This window comes from Bactrocera dorsalis, chromosome 1 (assembly GCF_023373825.1).
Source record: "Bactrocera dorsalis isolate Fly_Bdor chromosome 1, ASM2337382v1, whole genome shotgun sequence".
In the NCBI taxonomy this organism is placed as follows: domain Eukaryota; kingdom Metazoa; phylum Arthropoda; class Insecta; order Diptera; family Tephritidae; genus Bactrocera; species Bactrocera dorsalis.
Genome location: NC_064303.1, coordinates 12,415,998 through 12,441,140, shown reverse-complemented (window position 1 = coordinate 12,441,140; position 25,143 = coordinate 12,415,998). Strand labels below are relative to the sequence as shown.

At 32.1% G+C, this 25,143-nt stretch overlaps 7 protein-coding genes across 10 annotated transcripts; 3 read left to right on the top strand and 4 right to left on the bottom strand.

Annotated features, from left to right (window-relative positions):
* Positions 1–79: 79 nt before the first annotated feature.
* On the bottom strand, positions 80–2,888 carry LOC105233583 (toll-interacting protein). Its single transcript, XM_049462381.1, has 4 exons — positions 2,726–2,888; positions 1,608–1,730; positions 1,000–1,548; positions 80–352 (listed from the first exon to the last, which is right to left on the bottom strand). Exons 1-4 carry the CDS (start codon positions 2,768–2,770, stop codon positions 242–244), a joined length of 828 nt encoding a protein of 275 aa, XP_049318338.1. The 5' UTR covers positions 2,771–2,888; the 3' UTR covers positions 80–241.
* LOC105233581 (mitochondrial chaperone BCS1) lies at positions 2,885–4,515 on the top strand. Its single transcript, XM_011215698.4, has one exon. It carries the CDS (start codon positions 3,066–3,068, stop codon positions 4,395–4,397), a length of 1,332 nt encoding a protein of 443 aa, XP_011214000.2. The 5' UTR covers positions 2,885–3,065; the 3' UTR covers positions 4,398–4,515.
* Positions 4,487–6,954, bottom strand: LOC105233582 (RING finger and SPRY domain-containing protein 1). Its single transcript, XM_011215700.4, has 8 exons — positions 6,590–6,954; positions 6,094–6,523; positions 5,904–6,021; positions 5,674–5,837; positions 5,297–5,607; positions 5,102–5,240; positions 4,909–5,027; positions 4,487–4,821 (listed from the first exon to the last, which is right to left on the bottom strand). Exons 1-8 carry the CDS (start codon positions 6,802–6,804, stop codon positions 4,680–4,682), a joined length of 1,638 nt encoding a protein of 545 aa, XP_011214002.2. The 5' UTR covers positions 6,805–6,954; the 3' UTR covers positions 4,487–4,679.
* Positions 6,955–7,576: 622 nt separating this feature from the next.
* Positions 7,577–16,999, top strand: LOC105233580 (uncharacterized). Its single transcript, XM_011215697.4, has 5 exons — positions 7,577–8,075; positions 9,869–10,120; positions 10,187–10,384; positions 10,471–10,638; positions 12,250–16,999. The coding sequence occupies exons 2-5, from the start codon at positions 9,875–9,877 to the stop codon at positions 13,930–13,932; spliced, it is 2,295 nt and encodes a 764-aa protein (XP_011213999.1). The 5' UTR covers positions 7,577–8,075; positions 9,869–9,874; the 3' UTR covers positions 13,933–16,999.
* A 1,692-nt stretch (positions 17,000–18,691) lies between these two features.
* LOC105233579 (FUN14 domain-containing protein 1B) lies at positions 18,692–20,887 on the top strand. 2 transcript variants are annotated; one of them, XM_019992934.3, is made up of 4 exons: positions 18,692–18,842; positions 18,915–19,092; positions 19,565–19,760; positions 20,096–20,330. In XM_019992934.3, the coding sequence occupies exons 2-4, from the start codon at positions 18,941–18,943 to the stop codon at positions 20,174–20,176; spliced, it is 429 nt and encodes a 142-aa protein (XP_019848493.1). In that variant the 5' UTR covers positions 18,692–18,842; positions 18,915–18,940; the 3' UTR covers positions 20,177–20,330. The 2 variants fall into 2 exon arrangements, with proteins under 2 accessions (XP_019848493.1, XP_011213998.1); XM_011215696.4 differs by lacking the exon at positions 20,096–20,330 and adding an exon at positions 20,522–20,887 and having other exon boundaries at positions 18,695–18,842.
* A 137-nt stretch (positions 20,888–21,024) lies between these two features.
* LOC105233577 (probable elongation factor 1-delta) lies at positions 21,025–22,972 on the bottom strand. Of its 3 annotated transcripts, none has more exons than XM_011215693.4 (4): positions 22,782–22,972; positions 22,378–22,650; positions 21,871–21,951; positions 21,025–21,705 (listed from the first exon to the last, which is right to left on the bottom strand). In XM_011215693.4, exons 1-4 carry the CDS (start codon positions 22,872–22,874, stop codon positions 21,067–21,069), a joined length of 1,086 nt encoding a protein of 361 aa, XP_011213995.2. In that variant the 5' UTR covers positions 22,875–22,972; the 3' UTR covers positions 21,025–21,066. The 3 variants fall into 3 exon arrangements, with proteins under 3 accessions (XP_011213995.2, XP_049317522.1, XP_011213996.2); XM_049461565.1 differs by having other exon boundaries at positions 22,378–22,644; XM_011215694.4 differs by lacking the exon at positions 22,378–22,650 and having other exon boundaries at positions 22,782–22,971.
* A 470-nt stretch (positions 22,973–23,442) lies between these two features.
* LOC105233576 (outer mitochondrial transmembrane helix translocase) lies at positions 23,443–24,957 on the bottom strand. Its single transcript, XM_011215692.4, has 2 exons — positions 24,690–24,957; positions 23,443–24,631 (listed from the first exon to the last, which is right to left on the bottom strand). The coding sequence occupies exons 1-2, from the start codon at positions 24,869–24,871 to the stop codon at positions 23,653–23,655; spliced, it is 1,161 nt and encodes a 386-aa protein (XP_011213994.1). The 5' UTR covers positions 24,872–24,957; the 3' UTR covers positions 23,443–23,652.
* Between the last annotated feature and the right edge of the window lie 186 nt (positions 24,958–25,143).

Below are 25,143 nucleotides of genomic sequence, written 5' to 3'. Positions count from 1 at the left end.
ACGTTACTGGCATTGACCATAAGGGCCGTTTTTTCGGCGTTCTAACGCTGTTTGGTTCGGTAAGTAGTAACACACTCTGTCTGCTTATGCGTGATAAATTGAAAAATCTAATTTTTAAATTTTATTTCATACAAGCATAATTTAGTATTGTTAATAATATTGTATAGACGTATATATTTTATATATGTATGTATAACTATATGTATGTACGTAAAAAATAGCTGCGCAGCTGCACTCGTTTTTATTCGTTCATCTGTAGCAGGGAATTTATTGTTGCATCTTTACTGCCGTTATTCGCCTCGAATACGGACTTGACAACTTCCTTGTCAATATTTGGAAACATTTCGTGAATCTGTAAAAAATCATAGTTCAAGTATCATTTTATGTATGTACATATATATGTACATATATCAACAGCAGAGTTGCAAATAAAACATTAAGAAAATTATTAAATTAACATTTTAATTGATTTTTTTCTTGTAAACCAAAAATCTTATTTAAAAGTACTTTTTATCCTAAAAACCAGAATAGAAATGAAAACTTAAATTCCAAAAAAAACTTAAATACCAAAAATAATATATTAATAAAAAATAATTTTTAAATTTGTAAACCTAAAGGTGGATTGAAGTATAAATTTATTTTTTTTTGAACATTCTATTATATTTTTTGAAATTTTAACTTAAAAAATATTTTTTAATTTAAAAATTAGAATTAGAAATAAAAAACTTAAAATTTTATTTTTAATCCCAAACATCGGAATTAAAAATCGAGAATTTTTTTTTGGAAAATTTAATTTTTTAAATTTCATTTTTTCTGTTTGAACGTTCTATTATATTTTTTGAAAATTTAAACTGAAACGATATTTCTTAATTTAAAAATTGTAGTAACAAAGTAGTAATAGATAAAAAATATGTCAATTCAAAGCAAGCATCTAAGAATTTGAATAAAAAAATTCGCCACCCTAATCACCACTAATACATACTAACTGGGCATACTCACTTGTTTGAATTCTTCTTCGGATAATTGTCGCGGTGCTGGCTGAATAACCGTATTGGCGACTGGCGGTTGTTGAGGTGTTACAAATATTGGCATTGGTCTGCCAGGCGGCACCATTAACATTTGCGCTGGTCCGCCCACAGTCTGGTACATATATGGCTGCATGGGTTGATTGGAAAAGCTCAAAACTATGTCGATAGCGCCCTCAAGGCCGTCACCTTGTTTACCACTAAGTGGATACCATTCTTCGTGCGTTTCACCGCGCATCACGCTTTGTGGTATTTTGATTTCACACCATGCAATCAATTCGTCCATTTTAAAACTACATTCATCATAAATTTCAATGAAAATCGAATTAACACCGGCTGGCAATTGACTTTGTACTACACGATTCCAATGTGGATGTTTACCACCATTTGGATCTGTTTGTGTTTCGTATACATAATGACCGACACGTATACGCACATAGGGATCCATGCGGGTAAGGCCATAATTACGTGCTAATTTCGCTTGTGCACAGGTGATACTCAAACGACCAACATAATTTGGTGCCTTAAACGGGAATTAATAAGAAATTAAAAATATCAACAAATTTAAGAGCAACTACTCACAACATATTGTGGATACACTTGTTGTTGGTATACAGCTGCCGCTGTTTGGCTATCTGCAGCCACCTGTGCATCAACTCCACTATTAACACGTAGAAAATCATTGGGTAGCGGTCCTACCATGGCCTGTTAAAATAAGTAAAAAAGTTAAATTAATTTACTTTTTAATTAGCGTATTAAAAGCTATTTTCTCTATCAATGCTCTCACTCCTTTGATAATAAAGAAAGCAAGCGAATGCTCTTCGCACTAACTAGCATTACAAATGCGTAGTTTTCTAATAGTTTACTTGTTTAATTATGGAATAACGATGTGCATAATAATATAAATGATTGTTAGTTCCTAAGTCAGCTGACTTTTGGAGACAGATTTAAAAAAGAAATATTAGTGGGATAAATTTATTAACAACACATATTTGTAACATAAGAATTTCAAATTTCTTGTGCATCTAGAGTCTTTTTGACTTTTTGCTTCATATTCCCCCAACGTTGTTTTGCATTAATACAATACTAATGTCTTAGTAATATTGTAAAGGAAAGTACATATGTAAGCTTTGTAAGTATAATTATTAATGTACATATGTATATAAATACCCGCTTGAGTTTTATCAGCTAAGCCCATTATTGGTAGAAGACGCCTTCTACGGCTTTCCCTTAACTTCAAATTTGGCAATAAATCAGCTATTCCCTACATCAACATTTCGTACAGCTTTTCTAAATATTGCAACATTTCAAACAAATTTAAAGCAAGCAGAGATTTTTAGCTAGCAAATATGTTTTGTTATAGTTGTAAATTCATTCTGAGTCACAAAATCGTCAGCTCTAAATTGTAAATTTGTTATTAGTTGAGTTTCTTAACTTTCAACATTACCGCAAATTGCGAACTTCACGAAGCCATATAACTGGGCTTAAATAAAACAGATACAACTATTTTTGTAATTTGTACCATAAATTGAAATTAAGATAACATTTGGATTAATTTATCGTAATTTCATCGTTATATGAATTGCTGATAAAAATACAACAATAAAGACATGTAAATATACAAATTATGCATATATGTATGTATATACCTACAGTGTATATCAACTGTTTTTTTAGATTTGCAAACCTTGTAAACCCACCTTTCGCCAACGACTTGAACGAGATTCAATTTCAGCATTTGCCATTATAATTTTTATAAAGCAAAACAATTTCAGCAACTACGTATGATATCTTACAGTACAATTTTCCTTGGTTAAAGTCAAATGGAATTCGCTTTTGCACTGATTGTGATTAATAATTGTTTTGTAAAAATATGAATCATAAGACAAGTATAGGGTGGTCGAAATCAAAGTTTGCAAACATTTTGTTGCACTCTGTACCTGGAACAGCTGTTGCATGCAACAACAACAATGCGCCATAGATTTACATATGTTTTAACTCGTACCTCAAATCCACCGTATTAGGTAAGATAGGAAAAACATGCCGTTCTCGGAAATTGTGAGTGGATTATCAACAAATCCATATTTCGGAGCAGGCTTTGGCCTATTCGGAATAGGTGCCGGTGCAGCTATTTTGCGGAAAGGTCTGCAAGGGGCTATAATTTTATTTCGCCGACATATGATGATTACATTGGAAGTACCCTGCCGAGATAAATCTTATCAGTGGTTGCTGCAATGGATTACTGTGCGAGGAGCAAGAGAGACACAACATCTCAGCGTCGAGACATCATTTGTGCAAAAAGAAACTGGCCAAATACGTACAAAGTATGACTTTATACCCAGTATTGGAAAGCATTTAATGCGATATCAGGGCATTTGGATACAGGTTGAACGTACACGGGAGCAGCACACATTGGACTTACATATGGGTGTACCATGGGAGAGTGTTACGTTAACATCATTTGGTCGTAATAAACAATTGTATTTCGATATACTTGAAGAGGCACGTTTATTAGCTTTGGAAGCAACTGAGGGTAAAACACTTATGTACACCGCTATGGGTTCCGAATGGCGACAGTTTGGACATCCACGACGCAGACGACCGTTATCGTCTGTTGTGCTCGAGAAGGGTGTTGCAGAGCGTATTGTCACAGACTGTAAAGAGTTCATCGGCAATTCTCAATGGTATATAGATCGCGGCATACCTTATCGACGCGGCTATTTGCTGTATGGACCGCCAGGTTGTGGAAAATCTAGTTTTATTACAGCTCTAGCGGGTGAACTTGAATATGGTATCTGCTTATTAAATTTATCAGAGCGTGGACTAACAGATGATCGTTTAAATCATCTTTTGAATGTCGCGCCAGAACAATCAATTATATTGTTAGAGGATGTGGATGCCGCCTTTGCTTCACGTGAAGATGTCAAACAACAAGCGGCTGCATATGAAGGACTCAATCGCATTACATTTAGTGGTTTACTAAACTGTCTGGATGGTGTTGCTTCAACCGAAGCGCGTATTGTATTTATGACAACAAATTATTTAGAACGTTTAGACCCAGCACTTATACGACCCGGTCGCGTTGACGTAAAGGAATTTGTGGGCCATTGCGATGCATACCAACTAGAGGAAATGTTTCTGCGTTTCTATGGCAAACAAGAAAAGCTGCCACGTAAGGTTGCGATGGAATTCGCAAAATGTGTATTAGCTGATGGTCGAAAGGCCAGTCCCGCACAGGTACAAGGCTATTTCATGCGTCATAAAACTGCCACATCAAGTGAGGTGCTTTCACATACGGCCGAAATATGGGAAGGTAGTTTATCTACAACACTGCAAAAGGAACCAATCACATTACAAGCCACGGCCGCGTAGTTAAATGATATAGAAATAAAAAATACTTTTTTAGTTGTAATAAATTAACGAAAAACGAGTACATACAATACTATTGTAAAAAAAATTAATTATATTAGTATTTACGCTTTAAACGTAATAGACTATAGATTTTTTTCTTTATTTCATCCTAACGATAAAATTTGATTATTACTTAAAACTTATTTACAAAAAAAACTCTGAAGAGATATAGGCAAAATGTATAGATCGTTCTTCTCTACGAGTGCGTAATTTTTACATAACTATGATTTGAGATAAAATATGTCATGTTTCCGTGGACATAACTTCTGCTTCAGAAACTTCCACATTAACAGGACTATCAGTGCATTCTTGTACTTTTGTACGTATGTCCGAGCGACACATGGGGCAAAACTTCAGTTGTTCCGTACACGTGACACAAAACCCTCTGTGAATATATTAAAATAAAAATTTCATTTATAACAATTTGAATGGTATATGTAAATATATAAGTATATATATTAATATAGTTTACCTATGCGCGCAAGGCTCCAACCTCATAGTAGCCTTTTTGTCAAAGCATAATGTACAGGAGTCATCACGTACACTTACTTTTCGTAACATATCAAGATAAATATGCCGCGGCAAAATTATCTGTAGTGTAAGAAAATAAATAGATAAGAATAGTAAGTAGGGATATTCTTCGAAATATTTATTTATAAATTTACCTTGTCACTTGAACTCAGCTTTCCACTTTCATTGAAATTGTGAAATGCTCTTTGTGGTGGATATCGAAATGGTTCCAGTCCAAAATTAAATCTACATTGTTGAAAGGACATAAAACTTGCTGCCGCAAAAAATCCTTCCCTAAAATATCATTTTTTCAAATTCGGATATATAAAGTAGTTATGTGGCATACGTACTTAACGTTATTGAATATGTGCCTATAAGGATCAGTCGATTCTCCATCGAGAGTAAAAATAACTTCTTGTTTGTCTAAATCAAGTAAACAACCAAGAATCGAGCCACTTTTCCATGTTGGCAAACTGTGTGGAATTGATTTGGCATTATGCCATATAATACGCCTACAACCATCAAATCCAATAGAGTATTTGTCATCACCTATACCATAACCATCGTCACTTAGAAAACTCGATTCTTTTGTTGCCCAACCGATTTGCATCACACCCGGTGTTATTAGGAGGACTTCATAATACCAACAACCTTTGGTTATCTACGGCATACAAGTAAAATTCGAATTATGTTAATTCTCACTGAAAATTCTAAAGATTGTTTTTACCTGGAATGTGCAGCGAACACTTTCAAATGTGTAAGCGTCACAGCGCGCTTCTAAACCATCTGGTGATATTTTCAAATATTCACTTACATCCTTCGTATTAAGCATGGCGTTAATATTGGAGACATTGGTTGTCTCATATGAATATTGTCGCCCGCTTACTGGAACTAAAAATTGTATATTTTAGCGTTAGTTATAGATATGTACAATGGTAGAAATAATTTAACACTCACAGTAGTTGTCTAAACACCAACAAGCGCAAAATCCTATTTGACGCATTAAGAAATTTGGTGATGATACATGCTCCTCCAGTGCTAAAAACGGGCTTTGCTTCATTTCTTGCAAAGTTTTCTGTGTTTGGATACATATTCAACAACAAAAACCACTATTAATCTCTATTTTTTTAGGAATTCGTTAGCTTACCTGTATTGTCACTTTATTTTCACTCGTTTGGGCAAATTTTTCGAGTGCGATTAATGAAAGAAGTTTTACATTCGGATCGATGTCTTCATTTAAATTACTAATCAGGTACTTTAACATGGAATTGTTAAGTAATGCAATACTGCTAGGTCCTGCTAATTTTTCTGCTAAGCAGCCAAGTATAACACATAAATTTCGTTCTTTGCGTAGGTTATTTTTTAAACCATATTTTGGTGCAACCATTTCGCCGACCTTCAGTACAGATTCTTTTGTAGGCAGTGGACTGTCATCGAGTAGTAGGGCTATAACACTGGGGCCCATGGGATGTTCTACCGGCACCACACGCATTAATGAACGCACCAGTTCAGTCCAACCAGCTGGTTTTTCCGTGATTATGTGTAGCATTAATATAGAACTGGGTGGGTTCGGTTCACTAATGTACAAAATATTATTTAATATGGTTAGCTTTGTGCAGTTTTTGAAAAAGTAAAACACATACTTATCAATCATTGTACTAATCACATCTAAAGTCTCGCGTACTAATTTGTCCACGGTGTCAGAAAGTGTTTTCAATGTGTCATTTGTCTGCAGTACTTCCGGATTACGGTATGAGTTTCTGAGTGAACCTCTTGAATGTCGTTGCGTACGCCCAACGCCCGTATCATTATTGTCCTCTTCACTTTCGTTTTTATCTTTACACAGACAAGAGCCCATTATATAAAGTGCACGTCTTTACATTCCCATCCATTGAACCATTGAAATATAAAACGAGTTTAAAAAATGCGACGAAAGAGTTTATTTTTCAATTAATCAAGAAACAAATGCAATAAATCCACAGATGCAAGAAAAACAAAGATTGTTTCGACTACATATTAATCGATAATTAACTATCGAATTCGATAATTCCAGTTCATTGGAAGGCATTCAAATATCATTATTCCCTCAATTCACCGATTCCCATTTACATTTTTGGTTTTGTATTATTTTTATGTTTTAAAGAATTTGTTGATATTTAAGACATACATATGTACATAAATATTTGTCTTAGTAAGATATTTTATACTCATAATTAATGCTTTTAAGTTTATTTTCATAATTTTTATTATAAAAATTTATTTAATATTTGAAGAATTGCAGGTAAATAAATATGAAACTTTTTTTATAAAGCTTATTAATGAATGAAAAATAATTATATAAAACCATATAATATGGCAGGTTTACTTATATTGAGAATGACCTATTTAACTGCTAAATACTATTTATATATTCTAAAAGATAATAATGTGAATATAAATAATTGTAATTTATATCACTGAAATAATTTTTGTAATATGTTTTAATTACATTAAATCTTATTTAAAATGTTCAAATCATTTATTCAATGTAAATCAAAATATAGTTAGCTATATTAATAAAACAAATGGCAACATCAATTGCGCACTTTTTCAACACTACCTCTTCATATCACATATGTCTTCCAATATTCATTTTTGGAATGCAAAGAAATTTTTGGGTGCTCACTTTACATTGAAAAGCACTGTAAAAAAGGCTATCGTATTTGTAATTTGTAGTTATACAAAAATGTACTGGTGAAAAAATAAAGAAAATAAGCCCCACAAGAGCTTAAACTAATACATTTGGTGGAAATTAATATCAGATGATTAAAAGTTCTATGCATTAGCAAACACTTTCCCCAGCAATAGGAACAGTACAAAGCAGTTGGGAATAGTTTGCGTTTGTTGCGGCCATATTTGTGAGCTCCGAATTTAGCTTGAGAGTTTGCTTCAAGGGGAGTGCATCTATTAGAATCCTTCATTGTACAATCTGCGCATGCCAAGCGGTGTAATTTTGTTGGATCGAAGGACTTCACGGTGTTAAGGAGTTAAAAGACTCTGGTTGGAGAATAGTGGAAGTGGCGTTTTTTATAATAAGGCAGGCAGAGCAAGCCCCGCCGCTTTTCATTTGTTGCAAGCATAAACGATCCTGTAAGTTGCCAAATATCGGAAAAGTAGTAGCAAAGAAGGAAAATCTTAATACCATTAATTTTTGTTAAGAATTTTAGATACATAATATATTTTATATTTAGCCATGATAAGGTCGCTTCAGGTCAAGAGGAAAGTATCATTTAAGCAGCGTGTCCAGTACAAATATATATGGGAATGTTGTTTATTAAGCCTAGTTTTATAAATTAAAATATTTAAAAAAAAAATTCCCAACTCGGTCGGTTTAAAACAAAAGCATTCCCACTATAGCATACTGTCGTTACAACTACAACTACATATATATTTGATCATAATAAGAAATGCCTATATGTACTTTTAACTATTGTAACAGTTAACAGCTGCAAACTACTTAATTAGTTACAAAATATTTGTAGTTTATATTTTAAACTATCTCTTTTTACTATTTTTCAAGACGAGCATAATTATTTGCTTACTATACAAAGCAGTTATTATTTTTTGAATACGCATATTTATGTAATTTGTGTTAACGGCTAATTTTCAATAATACATTAAAATAATGAAAAAGAATTGAAGAGATTTTAAGCACGTGGACACAATTCTTAAGTCTTTAGCAAAGTTTGTTTCCGATTCCTTACCTCAATATGGAATATGGATCTGCATGAAAACGATTTTTAACAGCCATCTGCTGTGTTAATTTGGCACAATTTTCAGCTAAAAAATATATTTCAGTAATGCTGGAAGTTGAATTGTATAATGACACTCCACCTAATTATAAGGATTTCCAATTCAAACTTAAAATTGAGAAATATTTTGAAACTCTTGCTATGTATTAACTGTAAAAGTGCTCGATTGTACATATATTTCAAATTTCGAAAGATAATTATAAAAAGGAAAACTAATATGTCCAGATAGAAAGTAAATCCGTTTTTTTATGGTTACTTGTTTCATGATATGCTGTTGGAGAGCACTCTCTATAAGAGTGGCTTCAAATGGCTGCGCTCTATTGTTAAATAAGAGAGAGACGTGCATTCATTGAACAATAGACGATGTGAAGTGAATATACTGCACACAAAGTCAAGTCACTTTCGCGCGCTTTAGGATCTCTTAGAGAGATAATTCAGTAATCAGATTTTATGAAATAAGCAAAGTAATACTAAACATTATAACTAAATTGTTTTCCTGGAATTATTTCGAAACAATAATATGTTAAAGATGTTATTGAGGTATCAATATTACTTATATTTTTATGTATATTTATTATATGACTATTATAGATGTTTCCCTAATTGGGCTTATCTCTATGAACGTAGAATAATTTAAAAAATAGAATGTACTTTTTCATAGAGTTATCAACGCACACGATTTTGTCGCGTCAGATATAAGATTAATACAAAAGTGTATTACATAGCATGAGTCATGGCTTGTGCAGCAAAGGGTTCCTTTGAATTTAGTGATAACATCGGGGTAAACGCCTTAAAATTATTTAAGAGCTATAGCTCTAATTTTCATTAACCTGAAAAATATGTTGGTAACAGTATATAAACGCATACACTTACATTTCGTATAACCGAAGAACTATAATAGCATACCACTAGGCGCATACGTTTTTAAGTATTGTGCGTACTTATGTATATATGTATGAAGTGTGCACACTATTACATTTGCGTAACTATTACCCTTTTGGCGGGCATAACTGCTTAGAGTTTATTCTCAATTAATTTAGGAATGATATTACTAATTTAATAAATTATTGATTTTTTCTTCAAATAATTAATTATACTATTAATTTAATAATTTTTATAATTTTTGTATAGAAAGAGATGGATGAACAAGAGGAAGTTCAACAAAATATGATTTCGAATTTACCATTATTGTTCGCTAATGGCTATCCGACATCATTGGAAAAAATAACAGAGTCACAACTTGAAAAATTCATACCATTTATGGTACGTTGTTCGCTTGGTCACATAAACTTTCAGGAAAAAACAGACTGCAGCGAACCGGAGTGGTGGCCTGAAGATTTTCCATTCACCATACCATTTACGAAGCCGAAAAAATTTACTGGCGTAATAATAATAATATATTATAATTACTATTTTTTTTAATATTTGTGTCTTATTTTTGTTGTATAGAATTGGGCGCAAAAAATGAAGGAAATAATTATAATATGCTATCAATTTCATAGAAGCGTTTTCCTGCTTCGCTTCTGCAACGATTTAGCTGCGTATGAGCATGCGAGTCTACGATTTATAAACAACTACAATTCGACAACGTCGCTCTTTGAACGACGTAGCAACAAATTGTTGGTTACATTTAGAAATGAAAATATGGTAAATAAGAGAAGCATATAAACGTATAAAAAAGGATATCTATACTCTTATTTTGTAAAAATTATTAATGTTAAACAATTTTTTAGTCATATGATCAACCGCAACGCAGTCGGAAATGTTTAATGCGACAAAAGTCAAAAAGTGGCAATCAAGAAAGAGCGGATGCTGAACAAATAATGGTCGAACCAGCACCATTCGATATTTATTTATGCGACAATTGCGATGCTGAACTGTATTCGAAAGAAGCTATTTCGGTAAATACATATTATTACAGCATACTATATATCGTCAACTAAAATGCAAAACCACTTATTATATAAAAAAAATCGAAATTTACATATATAGTATACCAATATATTCAATATTTTGTATTAAATGTAACAAAGTTATAACTAAAATGAAAATTTTGTTCCATTATGAGTATTTAATATTGTTTGTACTTCATCAGTAAATCTATGAAAATTGATTTTACGTTATTTTGCATTTTAGGTGACGATTTTACTTATCGCCTTCGTTGCATATTAATATTAGAACAGCATAACATTATTATTTTTGTAAGGAACATTCTCTGCTTATTGTTAGTCATTGACCATTTTATCAAATTTTACCCGTACTGACCAAAAAAAAAAAAAACAAAAACAATTACTCGTGGCCTTGTGGGCGAATTTATGCTGAATCACATTAGGGAAATCGAAAACGACCGCGATTACCGCCAAAGTACAGAGCTGCAACAAAATGCTGAAGTCGTATTCCCTGCTAGTTGTTAATTATTGATCAGTTATATAAATTGGGGACGAATTTATCATCATAATCATATCAGACATCAGGGTAATTGAAAAATATGAGGAAACTACAAAGAAACGTTGTTGGCAAAATACAAGGCAAACGGTCGGGAAGTCTTTAACTACACCGCACCAATATGGTCGCCTGAACGCAGCCTCCTAGGAGTATCAAGAAATCATTCCTCAATTCGACCATACTCTGGACATAACTAACTTCTGACAAGCACTGACCGCCATTCACAGTGAAGCTATCATCAATTTTACCGATTCACTCTCAGTGAATGGCGTACTTGGAGTCAAACCACCACCCATTGCAGACGAAGAGCTAGAGTAGCCGCGGGGAACGAAGGTAACCCTTGCGCAGCTTCGTTCTGGATACTGTAGCAGGTTAAACTCCTACTTATCTGGTATAGATCCTGACATATCAAATGCATATATGTATGTATGTCCAGCGTGTAATGAGTCTCTGCATGACACTGGCCACCTCTTTGCATGGCCTGCTAACCCTACTCATCTGACACCCATCTCCCTTTGGTCCGACCCCGTCGAAATAGCACGTTTCCTGGACCTACCGTTGGATGACCTCGATGACAATTTATCTGAACTTTATCATCCTAACGGGGATTAGGTACCAGTTATAAAAACAATAACAACAACAAGAGCATTATCATCGCCTGTCAAAAACTTCGCGTCATCAACTAACAGCTGACAAACAAAAATTAATTTACTTTGGGTCTAAAATTTCACATAAAAAAGGTTTTACCAAAAAGGTTTTACCAATTTGGGAAAAAAAGTTTTACTGATTCAGTTTGCGCATGTGTTTTTTACGGACGAGTCCGGGTCAAATTTGATTAGAAGTAGAATCCGATTCTATTCTATGTTACGTCGACCTGTTTGATATTATAGTCATCCATCAACCTTTCTAAGGGAACTAGATCCCTTCTAAGTCGAAACCTTTAAGAAATGTACAGAAAATTGGGTCAACATATTTCGCAACAAATTCCATAAAATTGTTTTTAATATATCAAAATGCTAGTTTTAACGTTTTAATAAAAAAATCGCTTTTCATATTTTCCTCAATAGGAACATGAAAAGACTTGCAACGTGGAGGACGACGATGACGATGTCATTTTGTGTGATACACCTGAACCTAGCGAAAACACTGTGCAGTCAACAGATTCGAAACGAAATACAGAGGACAATGAGCTACGTAATGGATTCCTACTTAATTTTAACCTGCAATGCCGTGACGATAACAAAAATGGTAAAGTTCCAAGCAAGAATGAAGCGTTAGGTGCGTCAAAAGAAACTAAAGACGAGAAAAGCGGATTCATGATTATTGATAAAAACAAACGTATGCCACGACGAAATCGTGCTGTACATTCGTTAGCACGTTGTGCCACAATACCGTTGTCATCGCCTGCTGGACAATTGCTATTGCGTACTACAAAAACTGCCATGACACCAGAATATTTATCGGAGCGACTTGATCGCGTGGAGCGTTTCTGTTTTGCGCCCTTACTCTCAAAATCCCAAACGAAGCCGAAATATTTTGAGAAAAAGCACACATTCACCAATACACATTGTACATTTAAAAAGCCACAAGACTATAGTTCGCATGTCTACGTCTTTCCACGTCGGCAATTCTCACAACGAAGACGTACTGAAAGTTTTCTATTCTTAAATTCTTCACTAATAAGACGCTGCCGTCCAATTTCGGTGCGGCTAAAGAAAATCACCGATAACGAGGTGAAAACCCGACGCTCATTACCAAATACAAAATTAAATATCAAACTAACACGTGATGCTACACGACGTTCCAATTGGAAAATCTCCTCACCATCAACCGAAATCATTGTGGACACAATTGATTTGTGTTCATCGGATGAGGAGGAATGTCGCATTAGGAGTAGCGGCGATTGTAGTAGTAGTAGTGATATTAGGAAAACACATGCTCTACAAAGATATAGCGAACCTGGCCCTAGCATTGAAATAACACGCCAAACGCTAGCAACATTCACCAGCAATAATATCGCCACCAAAAGCGCCGCGACAAGTTCACTAACAATTACTAGTGGTAATGGTAAAAAGTTAAGTCTCAAAGAAATTTCATTATTTCCAATACGCAAATCGACGCGTACCAATGGACCAGCTAAAGGACCAGATAAGCCGCCAATACGCGCTACAGCAATTGCCAGCACACGTTTATCTTTAACACACACCTCAAATCTAGCTGTGAATAGTTCCTCAGCAGCCGCCACAACCCAAGCGCTAACTGTACCGGCCATCAGCGATGAGAGTAAAAAATCTTCCACTATCGATATAAATGCACTACTAAATCCAATACCTACTGCAATATTCGCCACCTCAACGGATAATGGTATTTCATTACCAAAACCATTACAACCGTCAGTTTATATATTTTCAAATTATGCCGCTAACGCATTGACCTCAACAGTGCCAACAACAAATAATGACATTACAACAACGAACGCTGGTAATACATTTAGAAACCAAAATCAGGAAAATCACGCACAAAATGGCACTACCCCAGCTGCGGGGCTTGTTGTCAAACATCAAATAACCAATAATAGTGCAACACCAACACTAACACCCGACTGGTATCCGGAATTGAATGCGTTAGCGACAAGTACCAATACAAATTTAAGCAATACGAAACAAACACACCTGGCGGAACGCGAACGTGCGCGTAGCCTGTCTTTAGTGTCGCCAAGTCGTGTTATATCAATTGATCTGACCTCTTAATTTTGTATGCTAATAAGTAACTTTTTATTGCTATTATTACAATAATTAATATGATTACTATACATTTATACAAAAGCTAGTTTAAATTTATCTATCGCTCACATTAAAATTATTATCAAAAGAGTGTTTCAAGACCTAATCACACACACATATGTACTTCGATAGTTTTTTATGTACGTACATATGGCTATATGGTTGAAATGTACCTTGCACTACATGCTTGTACATTACGGTGTCCGTTGTTTCCAAATTGATTTTTTTATGTTGCAAGCGTCCGTTGATGTTTCGAAGTTCGTGAACAAACTCTTTATTTTAAATTTAAATCATTTACTTTTCCTTGTATGAATTTATGATTTCTTTTTTTTAATTATGTTCCAATACAAAATTCTCCGCTTTACACAAAAGATCTTAATGATTTTTTCCATAAAACTACGCCATTAAAAGTTATACGTTAAATGCACTGCGACTCAGAATTCAGTAACAAAGCATTAATAGAGTACACCATGTCGTATGAGTAACACAGCGTTTACATATAAGGCGATTGTATGAAGCATATTTGAAGCATTACTTTACCTAAGTATAACTTTTAATAGAGTGATTTTATGGAAAAAATCTTCAGACCTTTTTTGTAGAGAGGTAAATTTTGTATTCGAATATCAACTTATCAAAGCTGTAGGCTGATTCGGTTGAGAGATAAAAAATGTTTTCGAAAATATCAAAAACCATTTAAAATATATGGTAAATGTAAAATGGCACGGCACGGTTTAAATCGAAAATAAAGGAGAGCTTGTTTGCTTTCAAGCCTTTCTAAGGACAAAAATCAACACTTCAGGGTTGTTTTCCAAAACAAAAATCAACTTCGGAGATAATGAACACGTTATGCATATATAAAACGAAAATTAACTAACTTTAGTAACAAACACACAAAAAAAAAAAACCATTGTACTTTTGCTTAAAACTCATTTATTTATTTTTAGTTTATTATTTATTAATTAATAGGGTTAAATCATAGGAAAAATATTTAAATAACTTAAAAGACTCGACAGGCTCGGAGAAGTGTAGAAACGATTTCTGGTTGTAAAAAATTAGTTCATTTTTTTTAATTAAAACACTTGTAATGTAAGGATGCGTCAGTTTTTATGTTGTTTTTAGTGCTTTCTGAAGTTAACAAATGTAAAAAAAAAAATTGTTTTGATTTCGATTGATTGAATTTATTTATCTTTTTTTTATGAAATCATTGTTACATGGTAGGGCCGTTAAGGAAATTTGTGGTAGTTCTTTTTAATATATTGTTGAGAATAAACCAGGTTAAGCAATATGTTGAAAGTATGCAACAGCGAACTTATCGAAAAAATTTAAAAAAAAATAATACATTAAAAAAAATATATATATGTAGTAATACATTTTTTAGAAAAAATATAACAACACATTTTTGAGAAAAAATATAACAATAAGTTTTGGAAAAAAAAAATATAGAAGACATATTTACTAAATTTTCGATTTATTACATTTTTTTTTGTTAAGAAACGACTCTACGAACCTTGTTTTTCTTTTTTCTTTTGTTCTTCTATTACATATACTTCTATTTTAGTAAGCAGTTCTAAAATTGTCTAGAAGCAAAACCTCAATAAAGCGTCTATAGTATATAGTGGCCTTATGTCCTCAATCAGTCGTTTACGCAACACATGCATTTAAACCAATTTTTCAATTGATGCACATGACATGTAACTTTACATTTGTGGAAAACTTGAAAATACCAAAAACAACATGAAATCTTAACGTTCATATTTTTCTGGCACCCTATTGCATTAGTTTCGCTCTCCATTATAATAATAATTACTATAATAGCTATTAAAAAATTATTTTATACTGTTCTGGAATTGTTGATAGGTTTAATGTACCTCATGTAAATATGTACATATATAATACTAGTTTTTCTAAAGCAAAAAATAAACTCATATGATAGCAATATAAAAACAAATTTATCGCCAAATAATCGTATCTACTTTTACAGCCATGAAAATTAGGGTAAAGCTCAAATTCTATATGAAATTAATTGAAATTCATTATCCTTCAGATGACATTCAAATTTACGTTGTACTCGCAAATAGCCACACGCATATTCGCGTCGGCATGTTATAAAGAAATTACGATTTTTTATATGTTATTAGATTTATTTCTCAATAATTTTTAACTTCTTATAAAACTTTTTTTTCATAATTTTAATATTTCTTCTTCTTTTTAATTTTTTTTATATATAGTTTTCCAAACTTTTTGCTTTATTAACAATTTTCATTTTTTTCGTCATTAAAAATTTTTATATTTTCTTTTATTTTTCAAATTTTTACTTGAAAAAAACTTTTGTTCAACAATTTTTATTTGTTTTAATTTTTCTTCTCTTTTTATATATTTTTCCACATTTTTTATTTTTTTCAAAACTTTTTTTTTTCATTTTCAAAACTTCGTTTTTTCAAAATTTTTTATTACTTTTTTCTTTCAACAAATTTTATTAATCTTTTCTTTTTCAAAATTTTTTTTTTTATTTTTTCAAATATTGTTATAATTTTTTTATTTATTTTATTTTTCTAATTTTACAAGTCATTCATGTAGTAGAGTAAAATTCTTTTAATAGTGTAAACACTTTTTCATCATCGAAAAATGTTGCTAACAATATTTAAAAAACTGTTTTTTGTAATAAAAAATTTCATCTTCATGAAATACATTACAACCAATATTGCTTATATATAATTAATGCATTTGTTTATAACAATTTTATTAAACTATTGCTATGCTTTTGATTAGAACTTTTAATTATTTTTTATCAAGAACATTTGCCGGTATTCTTCCGGCAAGTTTTGAGCTTAAAAATAACTTGGAAAATATTTATATTACAAATAAAACTGAAAACAATTTTCCAAAAAAGAAACGTGAAATTGACTATTATAAAATATATTTTTTAGTTTCTTAAAAGCTTATAAACGCTTACACAGTGTGAACGTTCGCTCGAGAAAACGTGCGACAAGTAGTAAATAGTTTATTTAATAACTTATTTAGAGCTTATGCAATTCAATTATAAATTAGTTAAAAATATATACTTTTTTAGCGATTGTGATGTAAGCATGCGCGACTACAATGTGTAAAATCGCTACTGCCCTTCTCATTTCCTTAGAGAATATGTATTCTTTATATATTTATAGCATCAGTACCTTGCTACACACGTGTGTATAGTAGTTACTTATTATCAGACATTTAAGTTGGGAGCTATTTAATTACATTTTAAACGATAATATGTTGATAGACTATATAACACTTATGCATACTTATAATTTTTGCACCAAGTTGGCATTATTTATATATCATTTTAAATTGTTAAAACCTTTGGACTTAATATCTTCTGAGCACTGTTTACATTGTCTTGTTATTTTGTCCATAAAAGGTGTGTGAATAGGCCTTTAAGCTTAACATTAAATTATTATTATAGACTTTTTAGTTCGATACATCATTTTTATTTATTTATTACTAATTTTGTTTCAGTAATAAAATTGAAGTATAGTAAAAGAAAATCGATTATAAATCCTCAAGTTCATTTCAAACAAACCGAACATTAATGGCGTTTTGAAAAAATTAAAATGACATTGTTGTTCGTATGAAATTATAATATTTGAAAATAGGTTTTTAATTACTTTTTCTTTTTAAAATTTTCTTTTCTACTACAAATGCTATGTACCCAAATGTGTAGGTATAAATGATATGTATAAGAAAAATTTATGTCTGTAATGCACTACAACATAACTTTTAAGAAATATACGTTATTTTCGAAATAATTTATAATGTAGTAAACTAATTTACATTATGAAAATGATAAAAAATATAATTATCAAAAAAGCTCATAGCGCATATGCAGTGAAATTTAAATTGATTTGCGTTTTCAAATTTTGAATTTGAATCGTTAATTTGTGAAATACTAAATAAATATGTTTTTATAGCTATGATTAAGAAATGTTTAGTGGTAAAATGCCTGTATAAAGTGGAAACTAAATAAAGTGCGTACTGATGATTCTTTAAACTAATTAATGCTCACTATTTTGTGCGCACGTATTTTAAATTGTTCTGACATACACACTCATACACATATGTTGTAATACAAGTTGTTAGAACTGGGATGCGGCGAGTATTTTAAGAACAAATCTGCTAAGCAATTCCTAGTTGCACATATGTATGTGCATACATTTATACGCATTAAAGGGCAATGATTACATAATTAATGCCTTCTACGGAAATTTAATAACAATAATTGCATAATTAATGGCTTCTACGAAAATTTAATAACAGACGTCTATCTTTGAGACTGTTCTAAGTAAAAGGAGTTGAGCCACGTGTATAATCTTCAAATGACGGTTCCAAAAAAGCTTAGAAGTAAGCCAATATGGATACACATTTTATGTTCTATTATCAACCCGGATGAGCGAGCACATTTCCAATTTAGAAGAGCTCGAACAACAAATAGCGGATATAAATCGTAATCTTCCGGTTACGACCATTTTATGTAATACATATTTTCGTTAAATAAACCAGTAGGTGTGTATACAATATGCGATTCGTGATTTCTGTGCTATAGATCATAAAACACCTCTTTATTTTGCTGAGCTTTGCATACTTCAATATAATTTCTTAAATTTAAATGAAAATGTGTACCTTATAATAGTTGCAACCCTTATTAACCCATATATATAACACCTGCAAAAGCTCATAGTATTCAATTGAATTTATCGCTGTTAATCGATTATTTGACATCCCCATCAGTTGGAAGAAAAAATTGTTTGTGATTGTTTCGGTATAATCTTTGTAATTTTTACTAAGAATATACGAAGGAAATTCCATATTCAACAGAGAAATAACAGCGTTGTCTGGTAATTATATAATCGATTAATTATTGTTTTTTAATATTCGCTTACTAACATAAAAATTTTAACATAATTAAGCTGAACCGTGCAAACACATAAGAGGCATGAGCGATTGGTCGAAATCACAAAAAAACGCTAATAACGCTAGAGTCGAGAAAATGACGGAAGACGCATCAAAGTTTCTGGGTGGTGTCCTCGGTGATATAAGCTCACGATCAGCGTATACTCAAATAGCTATTGGTGCCACTTCAGGATGGTGAGTAGCAATTTTGCAGCATAAATATATATGTATGTATGTCTATTGTTTGCAAATTTATAATATAAAAAACTGCAATGGCGTTTATCATAGGACTATTATGTATTTAAGCAAATCTCAGATAGGTGACGTAATTTTCATAGTTATGGGAAAATAGGCATGTTAAATAAAACAAAAATTGTGCTTTACGTAAATTGCTTGTTATTTGCAGTGACATACCTACATACATATGAATGCAATGATATACACAAAATGATTCATTTATCATGATGTATGATAATTGTTTAACATACTTTTTTTTAATTTTCTTATGTGGATTAGTAAATGTTATATTAGCGGGTTTATTGTGTATTTATACAGTTTATTAAATATGAATACGTACATATATACAACTTGTGTACATTTATATGTATTTACCAAAAATTTAAAAAAATCTTTATCGTATACTAAATATTTTCAAACTTTCACATAGGTTTACTGGTTTTGCAACAATGAAAATTGGCAAATTTGCAGCTTTCGCCATCGGAGGTGGTATTATTTTAATGGAAATTGCCCATCAAGAAGGTTTTATTGAAATCGACTGGTCGAAAATCACAGGAAAACTTGATAAAGTCACTGACAAAGTTGAAACAGCCGTAACTGGCCAAGAAAAAAATTGGATAGAGAAGGTGAGTGAGATAAACCTGATATATTTGATTTACTATATAAACACAAAAATTGAGAATTTATTTGGCACAGTCCACACATTACGTAGAGCCTTGCCGAGTTTAAAATAAATATGTTTTTAAATTAAAACTATAAAATATTTTGTTAATTGTTATTGAAGTTGTTTAAACACTTTTCGAAATTCAAAGTTCAAATAAAGTTAAAGAAAAAAAATGCGCTTGCGCGAATAATGAATTAAATAATTGTATAATGGAAATTTACTCCATTAAAAGAACATTATCAAAAATACAAAACGTATGGTTTGCTACTAATTGCCTTTATTTTTCGTTTTAACCAGGGCAAAGTGTTTGTTAAAAACAACGCAATTTTCACGGTAGCATTTCTTGGTGGCGCTCTTGTTGGAGTTGGCTGTGCATGAATTACTTTAGGATCAATGTTATCTATTGCAGACTGCTAAACATGACAATTAACTTCACAAATATTAGTATTAGAAATGCATATGTATGCACTCATATAATTGAAATGTTGTCTTCTTTGGCTTTCGAATAAATTATGCATATATTTTAAGAAAATATTTATTCGTTATTATTTAGTGTAAAATAAGTTGGTAAATGCGTAGGTAGTACATTAGACGATTTATATGTTGAGTATACTAACATTTAATACAATCAATTTATATATTTTTTGTTGTAGTCTTCTAATTTAAAAATACCTAACGCAGTACAATTGAAGATAATGTTTTGCATATTTTCTCACTTTTCAGACTGAACGTTTTGTTGATCGCAAACTTGATCGCGCAGAGAACATATTAAAGTCAAAAACAAAGAAAGCCAAAAAATGGTACAGCAAACTTATTGGCGACGAAAATGGACCCAAAGTAAACGATCTTCACATTTTCTTAACGGCCTTCGTAGGCGGAATTGCATTAGGCGTAGCTTCGGCTTAATAATTGTAAATCTCAACCTAATTCTACGATGTTATTCTTACCTATACCGAGCATCTCATTCATAACACACATACTATTAATTTCATATAATTTTACTAAGTTTGATTTATAAAGCGAATATGATGTAACTGATATCATAACAGTGCTTGAATAAAAGGCGTTGAATATTCAATCAATAAAAAATTGTCTGGAATATTACTATTTATTATTATTGATTTTCTGGAAAATCGAATTTTAACTCGAGAATTTCTAGTCTTCTAATTTTCTTAAACGAACAAAACCTTGAAATTCAATTTAAAATATATTAAAACTTCACCATGTTTTTTAGATACTCGTAAGTTTTTTTTATTTAATATGAATATTTAAATTTTATTGAATGCAGCAACATCAACACTCTGAACGTAGTCTTCTAGTTTTTCGATTTCCTCAGTTAGCCAATCAATCGATACTTTGTCGTCTTCGACGACACATGAAATACTAAGCTTTTGGATACCAAAAGCTACTGGAACGAATTTGGATGCGCCCCATAAGAGACCATCGGTTTCGATTTTTCTTATTTCCGTTTCCATAACTTTAAGATCGGTTTCATCATCCCATGGCTTAACATCCAAAATCAAACTAGATTTTGCGATAATTTGCGGTTTCTTCGATTTCTTTGCGGCGTATGCAGCCAAACGCTCCTCGCGCACACGTGCGGCTTCCTCATCCTCCTCGTCCTCAGAACCGAATAGATCCACGTCATCATCATCATCAGCTTCTGCCTTTGCAGGTGCGGCATTGGAGGCAGGGGCGGGGGCAGATGTGGATGCAACAGTTTTTCCGGCTAGTTCGGCGTTAACTTTCTTTTCCAAAGCTGTTACACGACTTTGAGTTTCTAAACAAACCGATCTCAAGCTTTCTATTAACTTTCTCAAATCGGCATTGTCTTTTTCGATAACAGCAACACGATCAAGAACTTCACCGGATGCTGGAGTTGCAGTTAGTGTAGTAATGCCGTCCATCTATAAATGATAAAAGTATTTCATTAAATATTTTGCTATATACTTTAAGTACTATAGACTTAGAATAGAAACAATAACGGAAACACATGCAAATTCGATTTTTTACGTAGCAACAAAAGTAAAACTAAGAAGTCGCTATTTCTTAAACAAAACATATACAATTACCTTTTCTAACGAATTTTTAATATGTTCTCTTGCTTTAGCGATTTCCGAGACTAAAGTGCACTGGCTGTTGGCCGAGGAACCCTTTAAATATAAGTAAAAACATTGAGAATTCAAATCTACTAAATATATTTTCTAGTCTTCAGCAAATAAAAATAGAAGCTGGTGCCATAAAAACAAAAAGAAGAAAGTTTTATCTCAAAGAATTTCGTGAAAGGCGATTCCAACTGAAAACTTTTATTTGCGACCAAAACATGAAATTGAAGAAAAATTAACATTGATAAAATATACCCTACCGCTACTGTTGTAAACTTAACGGAAAATTTTGAAAGTAAAAGAAAAAAATTTAAACAGCCCGAAGGTACTAATATTTGAAACGATAGGAAAAAAAAAAAATTATCTTAAACAATGTCGAATATTCCAATTGAGGTATTGGATATTTAAATAACTTTTAAAAAGTGTAATTTGTGCAGAACTTTGCAAAATTTTACTAGTACTACTCTTGCTAACCAACATATCGGCATTTTTTTTAGCTCCCTTATTTCTTTTTTTGGGTTTCTCTCCACTTTGTTTAGCAACCACTTTAGGTACATCAATTGGTGCATTGACCTGGGAGCCGGATGATAAAAATCTCTCTTCGCTTTCAGAGTTCGTTGATATTTCTGTTAATTTTGTTACATGCTCATTCTTTTTGTATTTCAATTTTTTGCTTTTTTTCAATTTTGTTTGCGGCTCTTGTACACCATTCAAGTGACCATCCCCGCTTATCTTTTTGACCTTATCCTCATTTGAGCAGCATGAAAGGAAACATAACTTCATATTAGATTTACAGATAGAGATTATTTTTACCGACACGTGTAACAGTTATGTACAATGGGGAGTTTAATTTAATAAGTTTAGTTTCAATTCTTTACCTCCTTGCTTAAAAGTTCGTAATATTGACGTTCGGCATTGTGGCAATTTGCCTTATCCACCCAGAAACGGTCTGCAGCTAGAGTTGTGGCCATTTTTTAAATAAATATTTAGAATTACGAAGTCCGCAAATTTCGCTACTACGCTGATTGGGAGATGTACACGCTACAATTGAACTAATTCCCACACACAATTGTGAACTTGCGAAAATCGACCGATGTATCGATAATTTCTTTAATCGACTCGTAGAAATTTTCTAGTGTGTTCAATAGGACACGATAATGCTCTTAACAATTAAAGTTTAATAGATTTGCAAAATTTTTCAAAAATAAATTATTTAAATATAGATACACAAAAATTAACATGTACATATATAATTTTTTATTTTTATTTTCAATATATGCTTTAAATTTCCTTAACTTCAGTTTATAATTTCGTTTGCGCCCAACCACAGATGCTTCCCCATAGATATATGTACATACATTTATACATATGTACACATATCAATCACGATTAATAACAAAATTCTATAACGATTACATATTTTATTTACTCATAATAAGATCGTAGTAACATCCAAATTTATTATCTACGACGCAAGAATACACATTGTTTTTTTTTTTACTAAATATTCCTTTTTAAGTAAATAGTTTTAAACGTGTATGTATTTTATTGCGCAGATATTAGTGCACTACTATATATTTTTATTTTGTACATACAAATGTATAAAACAAATTGATATATGCTTTAAAACTAGATTATGCATTTCGAATAATTTGGAACCTAAATCACTTTGTGAATATTTTATAAGTATGAATGCGTGTACGTGTGTAACTTTCAAAAAACTATATGTATTTAAAACATTAACTGGATCTAATCTAATTCTATTCGATTTTCCATAAATAAATTTCCGGTGTGCAACTTTGATTCCTTCATTTTATCATAAGATTTAAGGAGATCTTCCATAGAAATGGCAATTAAGGGATTACTCAATTCGACAGCAGCGTTTGCCGATGTCGATGGCTCAGCGGATTGAGCCGAAAATCCGGAAAATTGATTATCATTAGAACGCATAAACAAACGCATTCTATAGACTGAAGCATTGCGGCACATTTCTCTCAAATCCGAACCAGAAAACCCATTTGTTAGTTTTGCTAAACGATTAAAATCAACATCATTATGTACACATTCAGTTTCTAAAATCAATTTTAGAATCTGTAATCGTTGGACTTCGGTCGGTAGTCCGATATGAAACTGAGCCGGCATGCGGCGTATGATAGCCTTATCTAAATCTTTTGGACGATTAGTTGCGCCCATAACAATAACCGTTGAATTTGAATTTGTATTAAGTCCATCCCATAGCATCATAAATTGAGTTTTCATCATTGCAGTAGCCTCATGGTCATTCGAGTTGCGACTGCGCAAAAATGAATCGATTTCATCTATAAAAATTATGCAAGGCTGAATTTTGATAGCCAACGAAAAGACTGCCGATGCCAATTTCTGTGATTCACCGTACCATTTATCAGTTAGAATTGCCACATCCAAGTTTATGAAACGCATACCAGCCTCTTTAGCAGTTGCTTTTGCAATTAAAGTCTTACCACAACCTGGTGGTCCGTGCAACAGTACACCTTTTGGTGCTTGCCACAGTTTGGACTGATTAAATAAATCTCTATGTCTAACTGGCAATACAACAGACTCTCGCAATTCCTGTATAACATCATCAAGACCAGCAATATCATTCCAGCTCACTGCAATATCTGCAGGTACAACTAAATGGGTGGCAATCATAAGTTCATAGTCATTAAATTGTTGTGGATTCACTTTGAAACCACTCTGATCGCCTAGCCTGAAAATAAATAAAATTACATTTGTTGCTATAAACACGTTTGTTAAGATCACACTACCTTTTCAGTTGTTCTTCAGCACGCAACTTGGCCTTCTTTTTATTCTTGCTCGTGGGATCAAGTTGGTTCATCATCCATTTCACCGAATAAAATGTGATGACAGACGCAATGGACACTCGAAGAAGTAGCTGAACGATTTCATTTCGCGATAACTGCGACCCACCGAAATTAAAGTTGTCCATTTTTACTAAATATTGTGTAATTTATTTTATGAGGCGCATAGCCTTTTCATGCTAACGCAGGTGACATTAGGATACATGACATAGCGTTGTTTTAAATTCATCGACTTTGAGATTTCGATAATATTTTTAGATTTAATATATCCAGGGTGATATTACTAATAGCAAATGTTTATACTTATTTATCTATAAAAAATCAGGTAATAATATGTCTTATTTTAAAAAGAAATGTGTAAAAAACAATAATTATTATACATTATACATAAACATCCAAA